The sequence below is a fragment of the Pimephales promelas genome, chromosome 5 (assembly GCF_988280905.1).
Source record: "Pimephales promelas chromosome 5, fPimPro1.hap1.1, whole genome shotgun sequence".
NCBI lineage: Eukaryota > Metazoa > Chordata > Actinopteri > Cypriniformes > Leuciscidae > Pimephales > Pimephales promelas.
In genome coordinates this window covers 19,996,555-20,023,791 of record NC_142773.1, presented here as the reverse complement: position 1 = coordinate 20,023,791, position 27,237 = coordinate 19,996,555, and the positions used below count along the sequence as shown (strand labels likewise).

The 27,237-nt window shown below is 36.1% G+C and overlaps 1 protein-coding gene across 1 annotated transcript; it reads right to left on the bottom strand.

The window, feature by feature from the left end:
* Positions 1 to 4,553: 4,553 nt before the first annotated feature.
* On the bottom strand, positions 4,554 to 26,276 carry lig1 (ligase I, DNA, ATP-dependent). The gene is made up of 27 exons (XM_039694815.2): positions 26,121 to 26,276; positions 25,858 to 25,920; positions 25,501 to 25,672; positions 24,122 to 24,293; positions 23,055 to 23,198; positions 20,519 to 20,875; positions 20,244 to 20,349; positions 20,043 to 20,138; positions 19,218 to 19,274; positions 19,036 to 19,094; positions 18,716 to 18,829; positions 18,466 to 18,632; positions 17,635 to 17,711; positions 17,297 to 17,388; positions 16,995 to 17,094; positions 15,965 to 16,050; positions 15,759 to 15,874; positions 15,531 to 15,626; positions 12,876 to 12,986; positions 12,486 to 12,557; positions 9,304 to 9,448; positions 8,944 to 9,026; positions 6,696 to 6,848; positions 6,096 to 6,149; positions 5,870 to 6,013; positions 5,619 to 5,711; positions 4,554 to 4,823 (listed from the first exon to the last, which is right to left on the bottom strand). The coding sequence occupies exons 1-27, from the start codon at positions 26,135 to 26,137 to the stop codon at positions 4,749 to 4,751; spliced, it is 3,021 nt and encodes a 1,006-aa protein (XP_039550749.2). The 5' UTR covers positions 26,138 to 26,276; the 3' UTR covers positions 4,554 to 4,748.
* Between the last annotated feature and the right edge of the window lie 961 nt (positions 26,277 to 27,237).

Below are 27,237 nucleotides of genomic sequence, written 5' to 3'. Positions count from 1 at the left end.
TCATTTCTCCTGGTTTCCAAGGTTACAGGTCCCTTCTTTTTCCAGTTCAGATCTACAGGGATTGTGAGCCTTATTAGACATTTCTGCAAATATGCCAGTTTAGGCATTTTTGGGCAATTTACTGTAATCTCAGAGGGCATACAGCTAAAATCAAAGGAACAAAGAAGAATAAACAAGTCAAAGATGAGAAGGCATTAAAACAAGGCGATGCAATCGAAGTAACGCTAATGCGAGTATATTAGACAATGCTTGTTTGTTGCATACGGATGGAAATCAAAGAGCATGACCAAAGTGTTGACATTGGGTTTGACTTTGACAGCAGGACCAATCAAAATGCACCATCAGCTGAATCCCAAATGAGAGCTATTGGAACACACACTCTTGACTGACAGCTGTAGAATGAACGAAGGGAAAGAAAGACAGGCTGGAGAAAAACCTGCAAAAGAGAGAAAATTGAGAGTAGATAAGAGACGACTGTGAATGTGTGTGACGCACAGGCGCAAAAAAAAAAAAACAGTATACATGAGGAAAACCGCTGAAGTGTAGACTAATGTGAAATGATTGCATATCTGCTTTATAAACTGCTGAAGAAACCTTTACAAATAACTAAAAATATGCAAAACTACCACACAGATTTGCCTGGAAGCTTTGAAGGAAAGTCATTTTGTGTCAACCATACTGAAACATTATCACTGTTTTATATACATGTAGGTGTTTTACTGGAATTCAAATACACATGCTGCGCTTATCACGTCTGTGGCTTAACCACACTTAAAAATCAAGGCTTCATAGGGGGTTTTGTAGCTATTGCAAAAGGAGAGCCATTTTGGGTTTCCTAAACATTAAACAGCCTTACTTACGTTTCTTAAAAAGAACCATTTGTAATCAAATTTAGCTAGATCTTTTCTAGATTTTAACTTTATTATTATATTTTATTTTTTCAATAGCTTTCTAGACCCAATGTGATTTTTGAACATGTTCCACTAACATTTCACAACATAAAAATGTTGCAATACTTTTAACATAGTTATTATTTTAACCCAAACAAACTATTAATTCTACTATTATTATATAATGCGTATGCGTGGTTAAACCAAATACTTTTTGAGGCCTTCCAGTGTACATTATATCTGATGACATTAAGCCTATAGGTCACCGAACAGAATACACACACTCTTTAGCCTTAAAACCGTCTGACATCATCAAACTAAAACCACGGACTGTTGCAGAAACACACACACGCACTCCTAATGGCAACAGAGCTGACATTCAGCTGGGTCACGTCGGGACAAAGCAGCGATCTGTCTTTTCTTCCTCCCTCCATTCTACCCTCGGCTCTTGTTCTCACATGGCAGGGATGTCACAGGGAGCACCAAAACAAGGGATGCAGGGAGAGAGATGAAGGGATGCAGAGGAGGGGCACAAAATGGAGAACAAAAGCATTGTTTGGACTCAAAGATGAGTTATTGTGTTGCGGAACCGTGTGCTGGAGTAGGAGTGAAGAATTGGACGGAGAGAGAGAAATTTGGGGCCATTGTGGCGTTAGACTTTCTCTCTGCCCCCTGTCAAAGGAGGACAGAGAACGGGTCTCGTTTGACACATTCCACCGGTTTTCTTGACCTGAAACACTCTCAGGGAGTGTTTGAAACCGTTTGCTGATAAGTTAGTGTGACACACGCGGTCCTCTGAGTGGGGAGCGGTTTATTTACCCTGAGGAAACAGATTCTGGCAGCGAGACATTGGAGTTCTTTCATACTCAGAGAATACAAGCTTAGATCAGTCAAGAAAGAAAATCGTCATTTACTCACCCTCATGTCATTCCAAAGTCGTACATCCCTAGTTGGATGATAAAAGGAAAAATTATGAAGATTATGTTAGTCGCTCTCCTCCATACAAAACAAGAACTGAAGCTTTCATGTTTCAATAAGAACACTCAAAATAATCATATAAGTGGTCCATATGACTCACATGCTCTATTCCTTTCACAAGTCATGATTATGTGCATAATGTACAAATGTGTGAGCAAGACTAAAATTTAAAAAGGACAGTTAAAAAAAAAAAACATTTACTCACCATCATGTCACCCCAAACCTGTCAAGACTATTTCTTCTGCAAAACAGATATTTTCAAAAACATTTGGATGACTGCTCAAACAAGTAAAAAAGGCCTTCAATAGTTGATTACTCCTCAAAAACATTTCAAAAATGTTTGGGTGACTGTTCAAACAAGTAAAAAAAGGCCTTCAATAGTTGATTACTCCTCAAAAATATTTCAAAAATGTTTGGGTGACTGCTCGAACAAGTAAAAAAAAGGCCTTCAATAGTTGATTACTCCTCAAAAACATTTCAAAAATGTTTGGGTGACTACTCGGACAAGTAAAAAAGGCCTTCAATAGTTGATTACTCCTCAAAAACACTCAATTTAAGGCTATGCTTAGAATGAAATATTAGCAATTTTTAAAAGTAGTATGTGAAAGTACCCAATAATAAGTAATAACATTACATTGTCAAGTTTTTATGAACACCTCGTCCTTCCTGTTGGCATGTCAAGCAGAAATAGGAAATTAGAAATAGGAGATCAAGTCAAGCACATTGGATTATGGGATACACTTCCACACAAAATGCAGCAGGTCATTCATTTCAGGTACTCTCAGCAAAAATAAAATGCACATATGACTCTCCAGTTTTGGGTAAACTATTAAAGCAACCCCATGGAACCTTTCCTCATCGGTTGCCCTACTGTTTGGAAACGAAATTGTCCATTACCGCTGTCGTAAATAATTTAGCCAACCGTCGCATACGTGCGTTTTTTTATCCAGCACCGGCTTTAGAATGAACAATGTCCACAGACAATGTAGAGTATGTTACATGATTTCATGAAAGGATGATGTATTGTGTCATCAGAAACGAAATAATGACTATTGTAGCGTTTGACGTAAAGCAGTCGAATTTTGTAGTTCTTTTGTAGTTCCAAGCGGCAACAATCTAATCTGAAAAATGAAGCCTACCCGGAAGTGCGAAAATACATCTAAAATCCGCTAGAGGGGGGTCCCAAAAGGGAGCAAAATGTCCATAGACCCCATGTTAAAACGTCCGTTTTCACAGCATAAATTCATGTTTTTACAGGTTGGTCCCATGGACTTTTATTGTATTTTTGGATAGGTTCCGCATGCCTGACAACTGTGAGGCATGAACTCAATAGTTTAGATCATATTAGATCATATTTAGATATAAAATGTATGACAAATAAGGGCGGTTAACTTTGATTGACAGCAGATCATGAATTTGACGTCTCGGCCATGATCTGACACAACACATACCATCTCTGTATCCTTTCTGAACATTTGTATTTCGTATTTCCCATACCCCCCATAAACAGCCTCAAAACTGTTCTTCAGAAATCTATGGGTGACGTCAGACGCTTTGTCCATATTTTTTACAGTCTATGGTTACTACCCGAACCCCGGAGTTCCATAGTGCCAGTAAAAGCGATACAGACCCAGAAGTGCCTTTCACCCTGTTACGACTTGATGAAGCACTGGTAAGATTTTGGAAACATTATTATAAGGTAAAAAAAAAGTCACATAGTGTTGCTTTAAAAAATCTTATAATGCTGAAATAAACAAAATATAAATATTAGATGAAAAACTGCCACCTAAGTGAAATAAAATGGGTTTAAGTTGAAGAACTAAAATGACTACATCTATAATATAAATTAAAGCAAATGTTATGATACTAGAACTGTAATTATAGATAAATAACTCTCAGTAAACATGCTGCATAGTAAAGGTAGTAAGCCATTCTGAGCCCAGCCTGTAGCATAACTAGATCAGTTCTTAAGATTCCAGTTAATAAAAAATCATGCAGAGTTACTACACGGCCCCTTACTAATAAACAGCAAAGTCATTTAGCCAAATGCTTCAAGGCTCTTAAAAATCAATGTTCTTATCTGCAATCCAAACCAAGCAAGTACATTCAGCTCATGGGCTATTTTAATGAGCACGAACGGTTGAATTATTAATACTGTATTAATTTCACATTAATTAAACTCGTATTAATTCATTGTAATTCCTCTCTAAAAGACTTAAACAGATGGATGGAGCCTCTCCCATGCACACTCGCTATTACAAAAGTGTCAAAGCGACATTTTAAAATTCTCTTTACAGTCTTAACTCAGACAGAAGCGGTGTCAAACCCTGCCAGGCTCATTTCAGAGGGGGTGAGCAAATAGTGAGGAAAAGAAAGGGAATTCTTTGAAGGAAGCGATAGAGAATACAAAAGCGAGTGATGGAACGAAAGAGCTGGATAATTTAATTTTCCATCTTCGGTCACTGACAATAGAACTTTTGACCAATTCATTGAAAACCCACTATGCTAAAGACCCACTTCAACGATAAAGCACTTGCATGATCATCTGTTTAGACACACTATTAAACTGCCATCCGTAAAAATGAGCGAAACCAGACCACGAACAGAGAAAAACATGTGGGATAGCATGTAAAGAACACAAAACAGACAAAAACCGTGGTGACAAATACCCAAGGCAAACAATAGTGAAAAGCAAGTGTTTATTTTCGCTCTATATAGTTGAAAGGCTATTTACATGTTCATTTCCATTTTTCATTAAGTCTCACAATATCACGCATTAAAATTCAGCATGTTAATATGCAACAATTTATATTGAAAAATCCTCCATCGACCAATTGGAATGAGAGTAGCTGACAATGGAAGCGAATCAGAAAGCAGAGATCAATAGTAGTCCTCCAGATCTGGTTTGTCACCCTGATTTTGAATCTGCTGCTGTTTGTTGTAGAGTCCAGCAATCTAAGAGAGAGAGAGTGATGTGGGAGATCAGAACAGTTCATTTTGAAAGGGTGTGTTTGTGTGAGCCTGTGTGTTTCCAACTGTCGGGAGACAGGAATAAAAGAAAACCGAAATAAATGAACTGTGAAAATGAGGGGGGAAAGGAAAGAAAGACAGTGTGCCACGTAAAAAGATGGATTTCCTTTTACGGATCCACTTCACTTGCTGCACTAAATCACAATGTCACGACGCTCCGAACTATGCCAATGTCATCACGTTTGACTTTCAAGATGAAAAACTTTCAAATCTCACACTTCCCATCCTATTTGCCATGGAAGTACAACACACACAAGTATGGAGTCATATCCTGAGTTTTCCATGCATTATGCATTCATGACATTTGCCTTTGAAAGAAATGTCTCATGTGGGGTAATTACTGTTGACTCTTACATTTGTGAATGACAGACTGATTACATAAGTGAAACTGCTATTGGGCTTTTTCTACTTTAATACCTATTCTAAATTACAAACAATATAGATTTATTTATAGCTTAGTTAATTAAGTATATATATATATATATATATATATACACACATATATATCATGTATATAAATGACGTGTATTTATAAACTATTCTTATGTTAAACAGTCATCTTTGTTTTACATTTTTTGCAATATTTTGAACCCTAATGTCTTCCATGTGCCTTAATCTGTGCTTCCGAATCATTTCCTCCGCAGCACTGTGAATTTACTAGATGTGTAAAGTTTCCACTTATGCGTCTTCCTCCAAGTTTTTCTGTATTTCGGCTGTTACCTGTGACCCTGTGGTGGCATCCTCTGCTTTTTTGTCATCTCTAATCCTCAGGAATCTTGGGAAACGGAGTGAAATGCCTTTCTCTGGGTCCACCTGATGGCCAAGGAGAGAATCACACCATAAAGACCCAAACTTCAGCACAATAAACTAAAATCTGGCACCAAGATCTGAACAATGAAAACATCAGTCACAAAAAAAATAAACAAATCACTGATTCAGCATCATGATTCACATGTGTATGGTGTACTGACCAATCCCATCGCTGCTTTATAGACTGGAGACAGTGAAAGATCAGCGCATTTCACCTCCCACACTTGCACTGCATCTAGCCAGACATCCGGCTCTGCTGATTGGTCCACGCGGTAATACGGCCGTGGTTTAGGTAAAATGTGCTCCTGAGGTGGATCGCATACAAAAAGATTTTATGCAGCAAAGTACTCACAAATACATGGAAACAAAGTGTAAACATTGATGTACCTTTAAGAAATTGTAATGCTGCTCCAGATCTTCATCTTTGAAGCCTGTTCCAATCTGACAAAGGCACAACACATATAATATTTATTTGTAATGTCTATTTAATGGTGTCTGACTAACTCAATTTTTGAACTAGAGTTCACAAGTTTGAGGCCGTTGAATTTTTGTATATATTTATGTAGCAAGGGGACACTAAATTGATCAAAAGTGATGTCAAATATATTTTAAATGTTACAAAATTTATTTTTCAAATATATGCAATAAACATAGTTTCCACAAAAACAATTTTTAAAATCGATAATAATAATTTTCTTGAGCACCAGCATGATTTCTGAAGGATCATGTGACAGAAAATTCTACAGGAATAAATTACATTTTAAAATATATAGAAATCGTTATATATTTCACAATATTACTGTTTATACCATATGTTTCAGCAAATATATAATTAATCATCATTCATTTCTTACAAAATCTGCCTCAAGTTAATTAAATCTGCATATGATGCAATTACTTAAATTAAAATCTTGAAAAGATTTATGGTCCTAGTTTTTCATGGTCTCTCTCAGACTAATGCACACACACACACACACACACACACACCTTGCAGACAGACTGGAACTCCTCATTCTCCTCATCGTAACAGGCTAGTAGAAATCCTCCATAGCTGCCTGTTCTCTTCCCTTTCCCCAGATAAGCACCAATCACACACAGATCCAATGTGTCTCCAACACCCTCCAGATAGTCCTTCTTCAGCTGCATAAACAGACCATTAGAAACAATATAACAGACAAGCAAATGACAGATCTGACAGTAGTATAAATATGAATAAATTGAATAAATAAACTCTAAGGAAACATTTTTTTTTTTTGTATCTGTATCTTTTTTCTTGTACTGGAGTACAAAAACTAAACAAATCATTAAAACATGGTAAATGTACCCAAGAGGCAAAATGGCTCAAAATTGTCATCACTCTTCATTGTCATTTCAAACCTTTACATTTTCATTCTTCTATGGAAGTTGAAAGGAGATTTTTGGCAGATTGACAGCCTCAGTCATCATTCACTTTCACCACACTGTTTTTGTACAATAAAATGGAATGGTGACTTAGGCTGTCGTTCTGCCAAACATTTTATGTTCTACTGAAGAAAGTAAGCCACACAAGTTTTTGAAACATAAGGACCATCAAACCTCCCCTCCCCCCCGAGATTTAAGAAACTAAAACATGGGTTAATAAATTGCTGTGAGAATTGGAGGTGTTAGAGGGGAAGGTTCATTATTCATTAAGGATGAATTAAATACTCAATTTGAATTAATGGCGAATTAATTGATGCATGATCAAAGAATCATGAAAAAAATGGCTGCTGATAATTCAGCTTTGCCATCACAGCAATACATCACTGTTTTCAGCCTTGGTGAGCATAAGCAAAAGTAATTTGTAATTTGATATAGGGACACTTCATATACTTTTGTAGGAAATTCAAGCCACAAATGTTTTATTTTACAAAACCATGAAGTAGTATCTTTTTAATAATCCAATGAATGAAATACTTTACAAATTAAAGGTACTTCATCTCATTTGATTTTCCTTTTGATTAGGATTTTGATGGATGCAGACCAAAAGTCTGAAAAAAACTAAATCACTCCCATTATAATCCACTAACTAAACAAATGTAAACTGAACACAGTTGCTGGTGTAGTAGACAACACATTTCTGCTTTTTTAATCTTTAAACCTCAACACAGATATGTCACATAACATAAGGTATAGCAGAATCTCTAGTGGCCGTCTCGTTTAGTATATATTCCATCATACCACTCAGGCTTAATGTCAGGATACGGACACAGAACAAGAGAAAAGCCTAATGGAGTGGAAATTACACTTTAATGACTTGCACCTTCCTTCTGACTTTGAATACTTGTCTGGGTTTCATTTTTTTTAAACAAGTCTTGATGTGCGTGTGTCTGAGAGAAAGAGAGAAATAAAATCACTAGGACTGTCACGATAACCACAATATTGTAGTATCACGGTACTGACAAGCCAAAGCGCAGAGGAATGCAAGTAACCGCACCAACTGCGATATTCGCATTTCTTTTCACAAGGTTATACCCTTCTTGTTCTGAACTTCGTGCATGTGTATTGAATGTTAAGTTAATAATGATAACTACACTGTTTATCATGGTGATTTGTACAGAGGCTTCGGGGATTTGGATCAGGCTATTGAGCCATTTAAAATTACCGCGAGGGAAATTCCTTCAAAGCGACAGTCCTGAAAATCACCTTTTTATTCCTGCAATCTGACTTTATAAAAGTAAACTTTTCTGAAAGTCTACTTGTAACTACATAGTGGGTGTAGTGGACCTATTATGCTTTTTACAGTTTTAATTTTCTTTAGAGTGCAATATCGCTGTTTGAGCATGAAAAAGTTCTGCAAAATTACAAAGCAAAAAAGATGTTTCTGAACTCTCTGAAATGCCTCGATTGTGGTCTTAAGTATTCTTCCGAGAATGTGGAAGCGAAGCAAAGAAAAGGACCAATCACAACACATTAGTCCAGCCAATCAAAGCACATTGTGCTTTTCGAAAGGAGAGTCTGGAACTAAACAGAACATTACTGACAGACTGGGAGAGGAGGGGTGCAGCAACAATGTAAAATATGTGGAAAAAATGTTTTTTTAAAAAAAAAAAAACAACCTATTCAAACCTATGAAAACCTATTCAAATAGACCTTTAAACAAAATCAAGACTGTAGAAGTGCATAATATGGCCTCTTTAAAACATGAACATGATACAAGTTAAAAGTTTATTTAAAAAAAAAAAGTACAAATTTCTGAAAATATGGTGTGCAATACCTTGAGCCAGTTGTGTGAGCGTTTGGCAATTTCATAAGTTGCATGTTTGTCCAATGTTTTCACCATTAGACCCTCACAAGAATCTGCAAAACATTTAAACCATTAAAAAAAATAGACAATTATAAATGAAAAATTACTATTATTAAGAATAGAAGAATAGATTAGAAATGTCAGTTATTAGGTGGTTTGGCTTCAGAAACCACATTTCAAATTGGCAACCCCAAACAATCCCAAAATTGTTTAAGGTATAAAACTACAAATACAATATGTCCCAAAAATAAATGTAATAATATCTACACATTAAAATGCATAAATATTATCATGAACCGCACAGGTTCAACAATAGGCGAGTTCACGCACCTCGTACAGACTGCTCCAAGAACTCAGCGATGGTTTCCGTGTCGTCAGCATCCAGGGATCGAGCAAAAACAAACTCTCCTTCTTTCTCCTCAAAACTCTCCCGTAAAAGAGCCCTGCGTTTGCTTAGAGGCTCTCGTACCAGAGACTGCAAGACAGACACATTATTCAAATGTAAACAGTGAAAATTCAGAAACATGCAAAATTATTCAAATTAGAGATGCACCGTATCGGCCAACAATCGGTATCGGCTGATAAAAGCTATTATTTCCACTATCGGCCAAAGGTTTAAAAACAGCCCGTGATCAGTGTCGATTATATCCTGTCAATCAAAAGGGTGCGGTAACACATGACCGACTGCAACTCACACTGTATGTGAAAAAAATCTCTCGTGTTGAGTTAGTTAGGGCAAGTTAATGTGACGCATTAACAGATAAAAACAGCTACATAAATGCAGGCTCTATTTGACCCTATGAATCAGCAATAGTTCAAGCCAGGGTTGCCAGATCTACAGTTTTCTTTTCCCCTATACTAAACATTAATTGTAGCACGGCTCTTATCCAATAATCGCACATGGCTTTGTGCTTTGTTATTTCAAAATAGAAACAAAATGGACAGAATTTGAAAGATTACACTTTATCGTGAAATTCAAACAATTAAAGACATTTTGACCCTGTGACGTTACAGTTCACTGCATCACCTCAATTCAAGCGGCAGCGTGGAGTACGAGTCATCTTTCACTTGAATAAAAATTATATCTATAAAAACATGCGTGAATATCAGAAGGCAACTTACCGAAATCGGTCTCATGTAATCACTCAGATTTTTTAACCATGTAAATGTGTCAATAAAACAGTATGTGAACAATATCACTTAAAGGGGCTATATGTATTTTTTAGCGGCCTCTATCTGTGATGTTTCAGATTGCAACCAATTTTTACAAGGGCGCTCGTGCTCTGGCGCGTGCTTGAACACAAGAGCGAGCACTCATAGTACACGGCCACACTGAGACTATCAACACACTGGAGAAAGCATCACAAAACATGCTGGAAACTCACGTAAACTCCCACTGCAACGTTACAAAAATAGGATACTTTTATCAGTTGGACGTTGAACTAATGCTCCATGCTCGTACCATGATAACGTTACATTTTGAGGTGTTATCTAGCATAAGGCATTTCACTAACTATTCGTGCATCTTTCACAATCAACAATGTCAGCATAGGTGAATGTATAATCTGATAACGAAAACAGTTAGTGAACTAGACTAAACAATTTCAGTGTAACAGTAAGATTGTAGTAAGTAACAGTACTGTACTGAACGTGTCTGGCAATGTGTATTATAAATAATATGATACTAGTGGGATTAATGACATTAGACAGTAGATCTAGTACATAAAATAAAAGTTACATCCTAAAGCACCTACCATTATTTTAGCATATCTGAAAACTTTCTGTCGATGTTGATCCGTGTTTACGTCCTAAGTCGTCCTAACAGATAAAATTTTGTTTTGTTTTTTATATTTATGTGGAGTTTGTGTTGAAGTGTGTGTTGTGCTGGAGGCAGGAGTTTGTTGGTGTTATCAGACTCCATGTCGTTCGCTGCAGTGCTGTCGCATAGACTGTATATAAAATGGAGAGAGGCTCGGGAGCGCGCATGGAACGTCACATCACATCTGATGGATTTCGCAAAAAATCCAACCCGGAGACTTCACATAGAAATATGAATACTGGCCTTCAGAGGTAATAGTAAAACCCAACAAGTGGATCCTTTTAATGTGTGATTACAACCCCCTCACACACAGGCAATATTTTTAGGCATTCGTTTTAGAAGAAAAGTTACATACAGCACCTTTAAGGTTGCATTTACCCAAAGGAAAGTCATTTGTTAGTTAGCTTTAAAAAAAAAACTAGTTTACCCTTATTTACTGTTAATTATACATGTATGTTTGAATAAATTTGCCATGAAGACAAGTGTTAATGAAAACTACTCTATATGTGTAACAGTTGTATACAAACATTTAAGCTTTTATTTGAGTGTAAATATTATATCTGGAAATAAATATAATAGCCCTGCTGTTCATTTTAACCTTGAGTGCTTGATCAGCACTCAACATTTGTTTGTTGTTGTTCATTTAACCGACGCGCAGAGACCGTGAGGGTGAGAGAGAGAGAGTGCCTGAACGAGTCCAGGGCGAGACAGAGTGAGCTCTGCGGTCTTGGCCATTAGTTGATTTACTTGCTTTTTAATACGTTGTCAAATATGTTTAAACTCAAATAAATCTAATACTAGTAGTTATGTCTCTTTGTATTAATGTGTCCTGTTATTGACATAATGCGACAAATAACAGGTCAATAACAAAACGCGCAACGGGATGTTCGAATATGTTTTTTTTTAGAGGGAATATGCAAACGGCATTTGAGCAATTTTGACAGCCCTAGTATGCATACGGGTGCTGTAACGAACACTGGTCATAGGATTAAGTAATGCCAACGTTGTTCTGTGCTTTTTGTGGGAGATTTATTCAGCGCTCACCTGGCTGAGGTTTGGACGCGTGTGGTGTGTGTCTCTCTCGCCATCGCAGTGATATTACAGACTAGACATGCTCATTTTATTTTATGTAGAAAAATTGAAACCATGCAGTACATAGTTCGTTTCTTTTAAAATGAAGTACAGTGTGCACTGTGCACTTTATTATGCTGGTTGCTGATGTGCAATAGTGTAATTATTTAATTTATGCTTAAATATTTATTTTCAGCACTGAACTTTTTTTGTTCTACTTTATGTTTTTAATATTTGTTAAAAAATTGTTTATCTACTTGTTCTTGTTCTACCTCACATGTTTTTACTATTTGTTAAATATTAATTTTTGAAGTTAGTTAAATGTTACTTTTATTAAATTGAGACCTGTAACATTTGTTAACATCATGTCATTTTTATGATGTAAATTGAGGGAGCAAAATGTATCGGCTCCAAATATCGGCGCAAGAAAATCGGCAGCCCGTATCGGTCATCGGCTAAGGCTGATGGGAAAAAAATCGGTATCGGCACTAAAAAATCCATATCGGTCGATCCCTACTATCGGCATCAGCCGATATCATTCTGAATAACTGACTACTGGTATTGGCTGAGAAATTACATATCGCTGCATCTCTAATTCTATTAGCTGTTATCATGGACTTACCTCTCCGTTGAGGTACAGAAGGTCAAAGGCGTAGACACACACTTGAACCTTGATCTCAGATGCATCAACATCCTGAAATACACAGAAAACGTTTTTAACATTTGGATTTGGACTGTTAATCATCCTCATCAAAGATTTTTGACTTTCTTTTAATTTATTTTCTATATAAGGTCATAAATGCATAATAATCATAAAACAATTAGCAAAATGCAATTTAAAATTATTTAAGATGCAACATACAATGCATCTCACACTGCAGGGCGTCAACTTCCCAAAAGCTACCAGAATTTGTCTGTCCATATATTCGTTCACAATCAGTCTCAGTACTTTATTTAACCATTAAGTTTTGCATCTTCAATATTCAGCTGTTTCTGTTTTCAAATATCTCACCTTCCTCTTCCTCGTGGTGAGGACCTGAAACGGCTGAATCTGTTTCTTTTCTCTGTCCCAGGCCACCGCCTCTGAATCCAAAACACAGGACCGTACATTCTCTTTTTTCACCTGAGAGAGAGTTGATGAGGACATTTATTAAATCTACCATCAATACATGAATAAACTGGATCATCAACGCAGAGCACACCCTCACCCCGCAGCCATAACATCTTAAAATTACTTCTTTATAAGGTCACCTGAGTTTTAAACACTACCACTTCACAAACGAACAACACATCGAGCCCCCAGGCTGTGTGACATTTATAGTTCAATAGATGTTACAAGTGCATATTGAGTTTGTGAGAGCTGTAGAGCTGTTTGTAATCTTTTCACACAATTGACTGCATTCATAGTCAGTGTTTTGTGACAGACTATCTAAATGTAACAGGTGTGACTGCTCATACAACAGCAGCTTGAATACAGTCTGTATGAATGAAGCCAGCTTTCTATTCAGCCATGATTAGAACATGTAACCATAATTCAATTTTGTGGTAATCAACATTTCACAACAAATGCTTAACTGATTAAGCTTAACTTGTACCGAAATCTGAATATTCTTTCTTTAATAAACTTTATTATTATAATTACTTGTTCAATCAAGTGCTAGTTTGTACATATAAAATGTTTGTCGCTATTTCATAACCAAGAAATATAACCACATGTCTAAAACATGTCTGACAACTGTATTCTGCTGATGAGTGAGCATTAATTTCCCACAAGATATCTTGTTTGACTCAGACTTATGACAGTTCTGATTCTTGTACAATAATGAGATTTTGCACTGAATATCATACAACTGAGAAAAGCGAAGGCAGAGAGAGATATGGACACTGATAAGCAAAACAACAGCGTTTTCATTGATTTATCTGCGCACGAGCTTGTGTCATTCATCAAATGCTTTCTTTGCTTTAGGGCTGAAATCCATTATTGCTTTCTTGTGAGGAGAACAGAGCAGGATGACAGAGGACAAATATGGCCTTTGCAAAAGAGAGAGAAAAAGACAGATACAAAGAGAAAGAGAGAGTCTGTGAGAAAGACTCTTACACCGTGTCCAAACCAGGTCTCATCTTAACCATGTTAGTCTGAGTTTCTGCACACATTTCGTCAGTTCCTTGCTTTTCTATTTTGATCGTGTCATGTTGGGTACCTCAACCCACAGTGAAATCTCAATTGATGAAAATTTCGAAACTGCTGCATATTCAACATCATATGTCCTGTCTGGCAGTGGTTTTCTCTTTCTAAAGGCTGGAACACACTACAAGATTTTTTTTCCCAAAAATTTGTATGCCGATTTGCAGTCTGGTGGAGTAGTCATTAGTTGCCAAAAGTCAAAGCCAGTCTGCAAACATTGAGGAGTCGAAGTTGACAGTTTCTGCAGAAAATCGCGTGAACATATTGCTTTAATTTGCCATGTGTCTCCTAATAACGAGCCAAATGTTTCTGCTTGAGTTTGTGTTTGGAACAACTTGAAAGTCATTTAGGTGTTTTCCTCTTTTACTTTTAATTAACATCAGCAAGAGAATGATACCTAGTATTATAAAATCTGTTCAGAATTTTAAAAGGTCAATTGATGCTTGCCCGACTGTACCAATTGACCTCAGTAATATATTGCGTAAAAGCCCAGGCAGACTGTGCAAAATTAAATGTTTTGACAGTATAAGGTACATCTAAGATTTTAGTTATAAATGACAGAGTTGACTAGACACTTGCCCCCGGTATCACAGACCAGGCTTAAACCTAGTCTCAGACTAAAATGCATTGAGCTGTTTTAACTGAAAGCAACTTGCACTGGCATAACTTAAAATATGTCAGTGCTATTGATTTGTCTCAAGATGAAGACCAGTAATGTATTTTCTAAGGCAAGCTACTTAAGTGTCCTAATTGAACTAAGGCCTAATCCTGGCCTTGAAGTCACTAGAAGACTGTTAGTTCTGAAATACACAATTTTATTTTTTTCAGATTTCCTTTATTCAATATTTGTATGATTTAATATTTTCCATTTTCATTTTATTTTTAGTTTAAGTTTCAGGAACTTTATGTGCTTTGTCATTTTTGGTAGTTTTATGTTGTCTATTTCTTAATATTTCTAATTCATTTATTTAATTATTGGAATCATTAATGTATATAATTAATTTGCTGTAGAAATTTTAGTACTTTTAAGTTTGTTTCCAAGGCAACATTTATAATTTGGTGTAATAATATATATATATATATATATATATATATATATATATATATATATATATATATATATATATATTAATAATCCAAAAACGATTTTGATAGTTTTAGTTAAACAACACTGATTTATTTTAAGCTTCAATGTTTTATATAATATATAAACATAACCATCATAACAACTCTGCCAGAGCCTCTAAGGCAAAGATTTCTTTGCAGAAGCAATTAATTGGGCATCAGTGAGCATGTCACACTGAGGGGCTTAGGCGATCCAAGACTGCCAGTTTCACCCTATGATGGAATCTTTTATTATCCCTGAAATTAGACTGCAAATGTGGCACGAATCGCACTGTGTTCACCCAGCTTTTGACCATTAGACTCTCTTGTGCATCCATCTAAATTTTATTTCTATCCTGCTGGTTGCATATGTGTTACCTGAGGGATTCTTGAGATAATATCAGGGTATTTGCTTGTGTTGTCCTCTTGGTTTCGGCTAAAAATGCGCACATCTCCATTCTCAAGAATATGGATCTATTTGATGCAAAGCAAAAAAAAAAAAACAAAAAAAACAATTAACAATTCAATCAATGATATTGCTATGGAAACAAAGTCATTTCTATGGCAGAGGCTCCACCTTGTGGAAAAAGATAAAATAACACACACCTGTGCCCTCTCTCCATCGTATTTATATTCGCAGGTGAAAGATGCCTCATCAAAACGTTTCATTACCTCACCGACCCCTTTAGTTGGGTGAGCTAACATGGGTCGCAGGGGCACACCTGTAAAAAAAAACACTGTTTAATCTCATTTTAAAACTACATTTTCAACTAGATGGTGGGAGAACTGAGCCAACTGTGATTGGTCAGTACCTGGGGTGAGCTTGCAGTGATTGGGCAGTTCATCTATGCCATCCTTCAGCAATACAGGAATGATTGCATCATAATTGGGCATCTCACTGGAAAGAAAAATATAAGCGAAAGCAATGAAAATATTATTTGTATTCATTGGTGATATGTAGTGACTGCAACAATTGGGAAAATATCTGACTTCCTGTAGGGTACACATTATGCTAATTCTCATTAAACAGGCACTTGTTATGCAGCGGACACCTGTAAGTCGTAATTGAAATATTGTTTGTAGTATACGGATAATTATCCCTCACAGCACCGGTTGGTGTTTGACAATCAGGTTGTGCTCATTCTGTGTATATTTCCACTCATACTAGAAACAGCTAATAGGGATAAAAAAAATCTTGATATTTTCAGGCTTTTGACAGTATCCATCCAGTATAAAAATATTAATACAAATTACAAACAATGAAATGTGTGCATATCAATATTCTATTTAGTTACCCAAACATTTTCACAAAAATGAACCGGACTTCCTAAATCTTTTGCTAATGAAACCTAATTAAAATATCTTACAGCTTTCATTGAGACAAGGAGCCTGAAACCAGACTACTGACAAGGTATTAATTAGCCAAATAAAAAAAGAATTAATACCACATGAATAAAAAAATCTCTTGACATTATTCAGCTTTTGGGGGGTATTCGATACATCTCATGCTTTTTACCGTTTTCTCCCAATTAGGGGAACCAAAATATATTTTATTGTGTGGAAACAGAGATACTGCAGTAAACATTTATGCAATGGTTGCATTTATCAAATACAGTAAAAACTATACAATTGTGAAAAATTATTGCATCATTCATTCATTCATGGATATTTTAAAATCTAGTTTATTTTTGTGTTGGCAAAGCAAACTTTAACTTGTTATAACTTTTAAATGCATTTACTGTCACTTATGAACTATTTTGATCAGGGTCTTGCTGAATAAAAGCATTAATTTATTTTTAAATAAATAAATAATAATAATTATTATAATATATACAGTCTCACCAGTATGTCTGTTTCAGGATCAGTGCTTTTTCCTCCAGCCACACTTTCTTGTTTTCTGAACTCTTTCCTTTCCCTGCATCCAGCACAGCTGGTGGGAACTCTAAATCAACACAAGAAAAACAAATTAACAGCATTCTAAACCAAATGGACACCTAATTAATATTAACATGTTTAAGTGTTATTCATTTTTTATTCATCACGACAGAGAGTAAAGTAATTGCAAATGCCAGATGCCTGGAGGTTCTATCAATGCTCTGATTATGATGTGTGTTAATGCCAATTTCATTAGGATCATTTCAAACCTTGGCCCGGGGGCGTCAGACACACAGCCTGACTGAGAGCAGCGAGAACACTCTGCTCAGCCAATCCGATCCGCAGCTTCCCCGCCAATGACCTGTCAATCACACAAGCAACCAATCAAACTAACATATTTCATTTCAGCATTATTATTCATATAAATCTGTCAGCATACAGCAGTTTAATCAAGGCCAGCGGCGCATCATTTAGAATTAGGAAAAATCAACTGTCATAAATAAATTAAATTCATTATTGTGTGTATTTCCAGAATGTACTCAACATTTCTGCATGGTTGGTCAGATGTGAAATTTAAATAGTTATAAGTCAAAGGTTTATTACGTACCGCACAATGTATCGGGCCTCGGAAAACCGACACGCCACAAACAACCCTTTAATAATGTCAATCTTCTTATTCATTACCTGACAGAGAGAGGAAGTTGATTTTCTTTGAGAACAGAAGATAAACAGATATGCGGCACATGGCCAAAACTGAAACATCGTGGGTGAATGTTTTTATTTTAAGAAATTAATACTTTTACTCAGCAAGTACACATTAAAATGATTAAAGCGACAGTAAAATTTCCATTTCAAATTAATGCTTTTCTTTAGTTTTCTAATCAAAGAATCATGAACAAAATGCATCATAATTTCCACACAACTTTCTTTTAGCATTTATAATATTAAGATATGTTTCTTGAAACCAAATCAGCATATGAGAATGATTTCTGAATGATCATGTGACAATGAAGAAGACTGGAGTAATGATGCTGAAAATTCAGCTTTGCATCACAGAAATATATTAGGCTACATCTTAAAATATATTCAAATAGAAAATAGCTATTTTAAATTATAATGACATATTTTTTAACATTACTATTTGTACTTTGTTTCTATCAAACAGCTTTGGTAAGCATGAACCCAGTCCATTTATATTGTTTATATATGGCATATAGTGCATGTTTCCTGAAGCGCAAATAAAGCATGATGCTATCAACACCAAGCCTGTGTTTTCCATTTTTACCTTTATAAAGCCATTAAAAAATATATATATATAATAATTATATGCATATTATTGCAGATGATAGACATCACACACCCCTATACATGTACTCATAAAATATACCTTGAATACATTTTAAGTGACAAGGTGTACTTTATTCTCATCTGTACTTACAGAGTTTCCACTCATGTTAGCAATCTCTTTCAGTTTGTTGAAAACACCCACTGCGGTCAGAATGGACGGTTTAAACATCATTCTCTGATTGCTGCGGGAACTCTCAGCAACCAATCCCAGGTCACCTTTCTCCTGAGCCTCCGCCTTGATTTTGTCCAACTGTCGGCCTGGTAACAGAAGTCAACAGTACAGGGGTCAGGCAAAGAGAATGGTGAATGGCATTAGGGAAAGGGAACACGCATATATTTACCGGTTGCTTGAGCGACGGCTTTCATCAGGACAGTTTCCCCGATGCCCAGCTCCAGACCCTGATACGCAGGGCCGAGCTGGTTCAGACACAGGTATACACAACATAACAGGTCATCTAAACAAACAACAGAGTAATGAACAGATGGAAACAGTGAAGCTTGGACATTTCAAATGTATACTACATTTTCTTCAATCTGTCTCCCTAACAAGAGCAATTATCTATTCATCTATTCATTACTTGGACAAAAAGGAAGAAAAACAATCTCTGTCTAGCATAATTAACAACCTATTTAAACCCCATGAATCAATTAACACACTCACCTGGAGTAAGAAGAATTACAGAGCGCAAAAAGTTGGAAAGAGTTTCAATGTTTTTCAGCCTAAAAAAAGAAAAGATTGAAATTTGATGGCAGCATACTCGTTTTCAGAATGAAATAGATGCAAGAGAAAAACACAGAATAATATAAAACAGTATATATTCAGAATAATTTAACACTTCATACCTTCCCGAATCATCTTCAATCTTTTCAAATGTGCGAGCAACAGCCAAATATGGCACTCTGAGAAAGGGATAGAGAAATTAACAATGAACTTTCATAGAAAACGTGTCATACTTTATTGCTTTTGAATTAAGGTCTTTGTTAATAGAAACAACAAAGACTATAACTTTAGATGAATAATTCATTTCACTTTCTCGATCTTTTAATGATCGAACAAGAGCGCTGACATTTTTGTAAGACAATCCGAGCTTGACCCTAACAATTCTAACACATTTCGTTCATCAATATAATCTTCACAAATTAAGTATTAATGAATTTAGTTTAAATACAATCAACATAAGTAAAACGTTAGTTAGACACTGTCCTAAATAGCACACGTCATATGTACTTTGTGCTATGTCTTAGAATAGCGACGGTGTGCATGCAATCGTAAAGTCCACAAGACCATTGGGTGTCCCGTTTGTAATTTTAGGATCCACAAGCGCGCTCACGAGTAGTGATGTCCATCCATCACAACTAATTAAATTAACGTTTAATTGGAAATTTTGAAACAACTTGTTGACTACTCTTACCCCTTGCCGGGGGTAAACTCAACGAGACTAGTGAGTAGAGGAATTTTCCAGTTCCGCGTGACGTTTAATGTCCCTGACAACATCTGCAGTCCCATTTAACCACTTATTAGCCACTCATTTTAAGACAAGTTAAAGCAATAAAAAGCACCTTATTTCACTGACTTTGGGACGATGAAAGCGAATCTGCAAAAATGCTACTGTAACTACAGGACTCATTTGGCACTCTGTTATATAGCTAATAAAAGGCAGTTTTTACTTTTGGCCCCTGCTCCAGCAGGCATGTTCAATGGGATGGTACGGTGCTCTGGAGGGATCATACTGGCTCTCCATGGAAGACTCCACCCCCTTTTCACTGTCCAAAAAATAAAGCTCATTCAAATGGGGTCCTTCCAAAACAAACAATTATCTTTTACAAGCAAAGTATTCTAAGTCGTTTTGAATATTTTTGGTTTTGAACCTTTTATTCCCTTTCTGTTCAGCGACGTCAGGGATTTCTCCATTCTTCTTTTTCTCTCCCACATTGCGCTCCTCCTTTTCCAGTTTTACAGCTGCCTTTCTGGGTGCTACAAAAAGATTGAAATTTAAATAAATATGTAAAGTAAAAAATGAAAATTGCCCCCATTTAATTTCCCTTAAATATCATACAGGTTTGGGACATCATGTGGGTGAGTAAATGATGACAATTTCAATTTTGGGGTGAGCAGAAAAAAAAGAATAGGAAAAAAGGCTTACCAAAAAAGCTGCTGATGGGTTTCTTTTTGGCCGATCCCCCCTCGTCTTCTGCGTCTCTCTCTTTTTTCTCTAATCGTTCAGGACTGCTATCTTCCTTCTCTTTCTTGTCTTCTAATTTTTCTTTCTTCTTATTCTCTTCATTTATCTTTTTCTCCTGCTCATCATTTTTATCATTCTCTTTTTTCTTATTCTCTTCATTTATCTTTTTCTTCTGCTTATCATCTTTATCATTCTCTTTCATCTCATTGTTTGCATTGTCCACAACTTTACTCGTCTTTACTTCATCCTCATCTTTTCGTTCCTCCACTACTGTCTTTCCATCCGCACTCTTCTCTTCCACCTCCATCATCTCATTCTCTAAGTTGAAGAGAGAAAGAGAAAATCAATGAGGAACATACTAAGACTGTGGAAAGGATTAGGGCTGCAACTATCGATTATTTAAGTAATCGAGTATTCTACAGATTATTTCATCCATTAATCGGATTAAAAAATTGTGGTAAATAAATAAAAGTTAACAACACCCTTCAAAATTACTTAATAAATGCAATCTGTAATTTCTTGAACAAGAACATGTACAGATCAAACCATGCAAAGTCAGAGCGAGAGTTAAAACTTTTATTTTGAAAACACGATGAACAACTCAGATGATTAAAAACGTGTTTTCAGTGCTAGCGTAGATTTCCATACGAGTTGCGTAACAAATCTTGTGAAATGGCACACACTGCATTCCCAGATGAATGTTATAACTAAGCAACCCAAACTCACAGCATGCAGAGAAGAGTTTGAAACCTGAGACGTTCCACACATATAACAGTGCAACTCTAAAACACAAACGTTCCCAAATGCACGTTATAGGAAACCTAAACAAACTGCACATGCAGAGAGAGTTTGTGTGGAGCAGCGTTCACTGTGAACGGAGATGGGGTGATATTAAGTGGGGGTGTGCACGAATATCCGAATTTTTGAATATTCGATCTGATCACATATTTGATCACATAATGTTGTCGTCTGCATCGCAAAGTTTGGAATTACTTGAAAATGATCTTACTAAATGGATTAACTTTTGATCAAATTAATTAATTTGAGTTTGTAATATTATCACCACAATGAAAAATCACATGAAATCCAAACAGTCGAATGAGGAAAGACAGCTGTCCATTACAGCTGATTAATGATTTTGAGACATATACTTCATTTAAGTTTCGTTGAGGGAGACAGGTTTAAGAACAGAAAAGGCAAATTTAGAACACCGTTATCTTGTGTCTCTGAAGCGTCTTTTCTCACTTGAGGATAAATTGCAGGGGGCGCCCCAGGATGTGGATTACTGTTTTTCTCAATATAAACGTGAAAACAATATAAACATTATAGGGATGCACCGATATGAAAATTTTGGCCGATACCGATAACCGATAGATAATTCTTTTTATTTGACAGTCGATAACCGATATATTGGCCGATATATTGAAATCCAAATTTTTGAACAATTTTGAGAGCCTGATTACAAAAACAAAAGTCTCACAATTAAACCCATGTCCCAAGCGCACGATTATAATGATGTTCTCATTATAGTGTTATGTAGCCGATATGACAGATTTGCGCTGCACATGTTGCAACGAACCGTATTTTCATTTTTTGAAGAGATTTCAATCATATTTCAAGAAATTCAAAAACATAAACAGTACTCAACATGTGTCTCAGCTGAAGGGAATACTACATTATTTATCGACTTTAATATATCGACCATATTTTCCAACCAGGCCGATAACGATAACATTAAAAATGAACATATATCGGCTGTGATATATTGTGCATCCCTAAAACATGATAATCATATGCTGACTCCAGTGTTTGTGTATGTTCTGTACCTTATCTGGCGCAATCTGCTTTATTAGGCGTTTTTTTTTTCCGTTCGCGCTGCTTGAGCATGCTTTTATTAATGCTTTTGTTTTTTATATTTTTTGTTTACACATAGGCATACTGTTTAATGTTTTTAACTAAAAGAAAATTATATTAACATATATTGTAAGCTTGTTGTGTATATTGCCTAATTGTAAGCTTGTTCAGAAATAAACCGAAAAATATTAAAAAGTATTTTTCGTTAAACGTCATTTAAATAAACGAATATTTGAATATTCTATTTTTATGAGCCCGAATATTCTAATGTAATATTTTTGAAAAATGCCCATCCCTACATGTAATCTGCACACATGTAAATAATTAAAGCATCGTGCTTCTGTGTGGATACAAAACAACAGCGCAAATATTTATTTAACTGAATCGCAGCCATTGTGATTTCACAATAGCACTATGCTATATTATGATTGTAAATGGTTTTAAATATATTGTGTAGCCTTAGAAAACAAGTGTAATGCGGTTAATGGATTCTCTTCTGTAGATCCCTCCACTTCCGTTATTTTGCCAGTTACTCGACACGGGTAAATTGCAATTGAGTTTGTTTTTTTAAATCGAGAACTCGACTTGAATCGTTCCAGCCCTAGAAAGGATATACTCATGCACAGAGATCAGCTAATCTCACCTGTCTGCTCAGGTGATTCCTCCACTCGCGGTCTCTTACTCTCCTGGCCTCCAACTTCCTCTTTCTCCTCCTCCTCCTCCTCCTCTTTTGACCCCTCTCCATCGCTCCTGCTTTCCAGCTTCCTTTTGGGGAACTGCTTACGGGCTAGACAAAGCGATAAGGACTTTAAAATTTAAAAAGCCTACCGTCTCATATTTGATATATGAATTTCTAAGGCCGGAAAATGATAAACACGATCAATTTAAAAAAGGCCTTTTAGTGTAATTCTAAAAATATTCAATTTTCAGGTCATGGTACACATTTCTTTTTACAGTGAAATCTTTAATCATTTTTTTCCATATTCTCCCCATTTCTTTTAATTCACTATAATGGCCATAAAAGCCTTTAAGTTTCAAAAACAGAACAATACAAAGCCCGTATGCAACTTTGTTTTTAAGATTTTCTTTAACATTTTATGTAAAGGTTCAATAAACTGTTCCATTTCAAAATATTAGATTTTTCTGAAAATTGACATAAAAAAACTACTGGAGCTGTTTGGGAGTATTTCGAAGAATTAAATTGAGAATAAGTGATCAGTATTACAAGAAGGAACGTGAGAAGAGGAGACTAAGGCCCCGTCCACACTACTGCGTTTTCGTTTAAAAACGGAGAATTAAAACGAAAACGATCTCCGTCCACACTAGCGTTTTACCTGCGTATTAGAATTTATCTCCGTCCACATTAAAACGACTGAAAACGTGGATCACGTGACCATTCACCAACACTGGGCATGCGCGCGCCGGTGTAAACAGTGGTTGGCGAATCAGGGAAAGATACGTCATGACTGATGACACCCAATCATAGAGCCGAGCGTGAGCCTCTGCATCATCGTTTGTAAACTCCGCCGTTTTGTCTCGTCCACACTAAAACGCCCTCCGGAGATTCAAAACGCAGCTGCAGCGTTTCTTAACTTCTCCGTTTTAGGTCTTTGTTTTTCCCGTTTTAGTGTGGACGGGAGGTGCAAACGTAGCAAAAGGTCTCCGTTTTTAAACGAAAACACAGTAGTGTGGACGGGGCCTAACACAGACCTGTTTTCCGTTTGGGAATGCCTGATGGTGATGTTGATGTTGGAGTTGCTGGAGTGCCTGAGGAAGCAGGGGTTACGACAGCAACAGAGGCACTGGAAGTGACCGGAGTTGTTGGGGTTTTGGGAGTTTTTGGAGTAACAGGAGTGGAAGAAGCCGTTGTAACATCAGAAATCTGTGGGTTTGGAGTAGGAACACATTGAAACAGAATTGTCAACAACAATCCTGACATGTTCTCATGGTTGATGGTAGTGTTGTCAAAAAACTCGGTACTTCGGTACCAAGTCGGTACTAAAAAAAAAAAAAGTTACGGTACCAGCTTTTCTAGGTACCGAGTACCAGGTTAATCCAGTTCTAGACGCGCTGTCTGAAAGGTGCACAGTTGCGTCCTCTTCATAACGCTGATATGTCTCTCTCTCTCTGAATCCACTTGTTGACACGAAAGGAGGAAAGAGCCACATATGGAAATATTTTGGATTAGGCTAATGTCACGTTGCCATAAGAGGCCGATTACATGCAAATTCGCAATTTCAAATATAGGCGCGAGGCAAGCGCGCTCAATAAAAACTCGTTGCATAGCAACGACAGACGCCGCGTGAGAGCAAGCGCTTTGGAAAGAATAAGCACGCACAAAAATATAATAAAAAAACACGCGCGATATGTGAACGGCCTCTAAAGTGCTTTCGGGGTAGTTTTAGGAGTACATGAGCACAGTAGTATCCAACCGACACCAGGGTATTACTGGTATTAGTATCGATGCATCCCTATTTATGTCATTTAATGTCAGTGCCAGTTCTAGGCGTATTCTTGCCTTTATAACTCAGCAGGTTTAAAAAGGCTTTTTAAAATTAAATATAAATGCAATTTTAGATTAAATAAAAGTACAGTCAAGTCAAATAAAACATGTTTTATCTCCTGTATAGTTTGGTAATGCTACAATAAGATAGCTACTATTCATCAACAGCTACTTAATTCACATCAACACATTGAGTGAACAATATATTTTTACAACATTAATTAATGTTTGTAAATGTTATTTAATACAAACACTTGGTTGTTCATGTTTGTTTACCTCATTCATTGTGCATTAAATAAATGTTAACGGATTAAAACTTTACAAACAACTTTAAAAATGTGTTAGTGCATACTATTGTTTATTTTAGGTCATTTTATTTAATCTTTTTCTAAAGTGTTTATAATGCAAATGTACAGTTTCCATACTTGTAACCGTGATAAACACTTAAATATATGTAAATTTAAACTAAGCTTTGGTACCGAAATTGGTACCGAGAACCGTGAATTTTTACTGGTATTGGTACCGAATACTGAAATTTTGGTACCGTGACAACACTAGTTGATGGTCATGATGACTCAATTCTTACCTTCTCTGGTTTTACTGTTTGAACTTCACTCTGTTTTGGCACTTGTTCTTTAACCAGCGGCTCATCTTCATCATCACTGTCTATGATTGCTCGACTACGTTTATGAACCTTCTTTACGGGTGAATCACTTTCCTGCACGCCATTCTGAATTTTGAGGGGACTTTTAACAGGTCTGAGCAGAAAGAGAAGAAAAAAACATTATTATGTACCATTATAACATTACCTATTTGTTTTCAGATAATCCATAAACCATGTTTGCAATGTAAACAACTTTTTCAGCGTCGGCTATAATTGCTACACTGTTAAATTAGAAATAAAATAAACTTAAGCATGTTTAATTTGGAAAATGTCACTTACTCAGCCTTTACTTTGACCTGTCCATCACTCTTATCCTTGCCTTTCATTGGCTGAAAGAATGACCTGTGGGCGGGAAACAGAGATCACGTACGAAAGACAAAGTTGATACTGTAAGTAAGTAGTAACATCTTTTAAACATTTAAAGAAATAAAGCTTAAAGGAAACCCTTAAAGTCACAGGTAGAGTGAAAACACGGTCTCTGTGCGCCAGAATTAGACAGTGGACTTCATCATCAACACACAAAAAGAGCAGGACACACTCACGCTATGCTTCGCTGCATTGTTGATGTCTTGCACTGCTGATATTGAGTAAATCCAGAATGTTTTGATGTATATTCGTGTTATTAAAATTTCTGAAGCATCGATGTTTTTTCCGCGCGCTTAACTCTGTCTGATTCGGCGCCAAAGTGACGTCGTTCCCGCGGACAACAGAAAAACAACGGAGTTTATTTCCTACAAAATCATTCTAGTGCCCCCTGTTGGATTGGAGTTATTGGATGCCACCATAGACGGATGCCACCGTGTTACGTATGGAAAATCTACTAATAGTGTTGTTCACTCAAATTCGTTTTATCCATATACTGATATTGCCACTGAAATAATCTATGGGTTTAGTCTGCTTCTAGTTCATTGTCTCCCAGCCTTTTTTTTCCTATGTTCCCATATAGCCTCATCAGTAAGAAACCTCCTAATCATCAACAAACTAGAAATGTGCTAAAAAAAAAAAAAAAAGAAAAAAAAAAAACTAGAAATGTGCTCCTGTTAATAACTTGACAGGCTATTAATATTGTTTTACAACAATATTTTTACAGAAATTATTCTAAATTTGTAAGGGGGAATTTTGCCCACAGGTTTATGCATACCATTCTGGAAAAAAAGCAATTTGCCTTATAAATACATTTCAAGAAACTTCGAGAAAATAACAGGCTAGAGAAATATGAATATTTATTAATGAAACATGCTGAAAATCAGCCTACTTTAAAAAAAAAAATATTGTTAGCTGATGCTTACTGTCTAGCTAACTAGCTAGCTGATGCTATTTTGTGGTAATTTCTAAATATAAAGTCCAAATATTTTTATTTAACCACCTAGTTAGATTACATTTGGTTTTCCCCCACTCAACCCTATTGAATTAATCAATTCTTGCTTTCCCGGGAATCAAACCCATGCCATTGACATTTCTAATGCCACGCTGTTTGAGATACAGGAAGGCAGAAATTCCTTACATTTATATATATATATATATATTTTTTATGAATTGTCTATGAATCTTGTGTGTGTTCGTAGTTTGTATAAATGGTTAAAAATCTCAATTACACACACACACACACACACACACACACAGACACACACACACACACGCACACACACACACACACAC

Bases quoted from the DNA above. Each gene is read 5' to 3' on its own strand.
- lig1 (XM_039694815.2), bottom strand. The intron at 16,051-16,994 runs GTGAGACTGTAT...TTTTCTTTCCAG, and splicing joins ATCCTGAAACAGACATACTG to TGAGATGCCCAATTATGATG. The intron at 6,150-6,695 runs GTGTGTGTGTGT...TGCCTTTGTCAG, and splicing joins AGTTCCAGTCTGTCTGCAAG to ATTGGAACAGGCTTCAAAGA.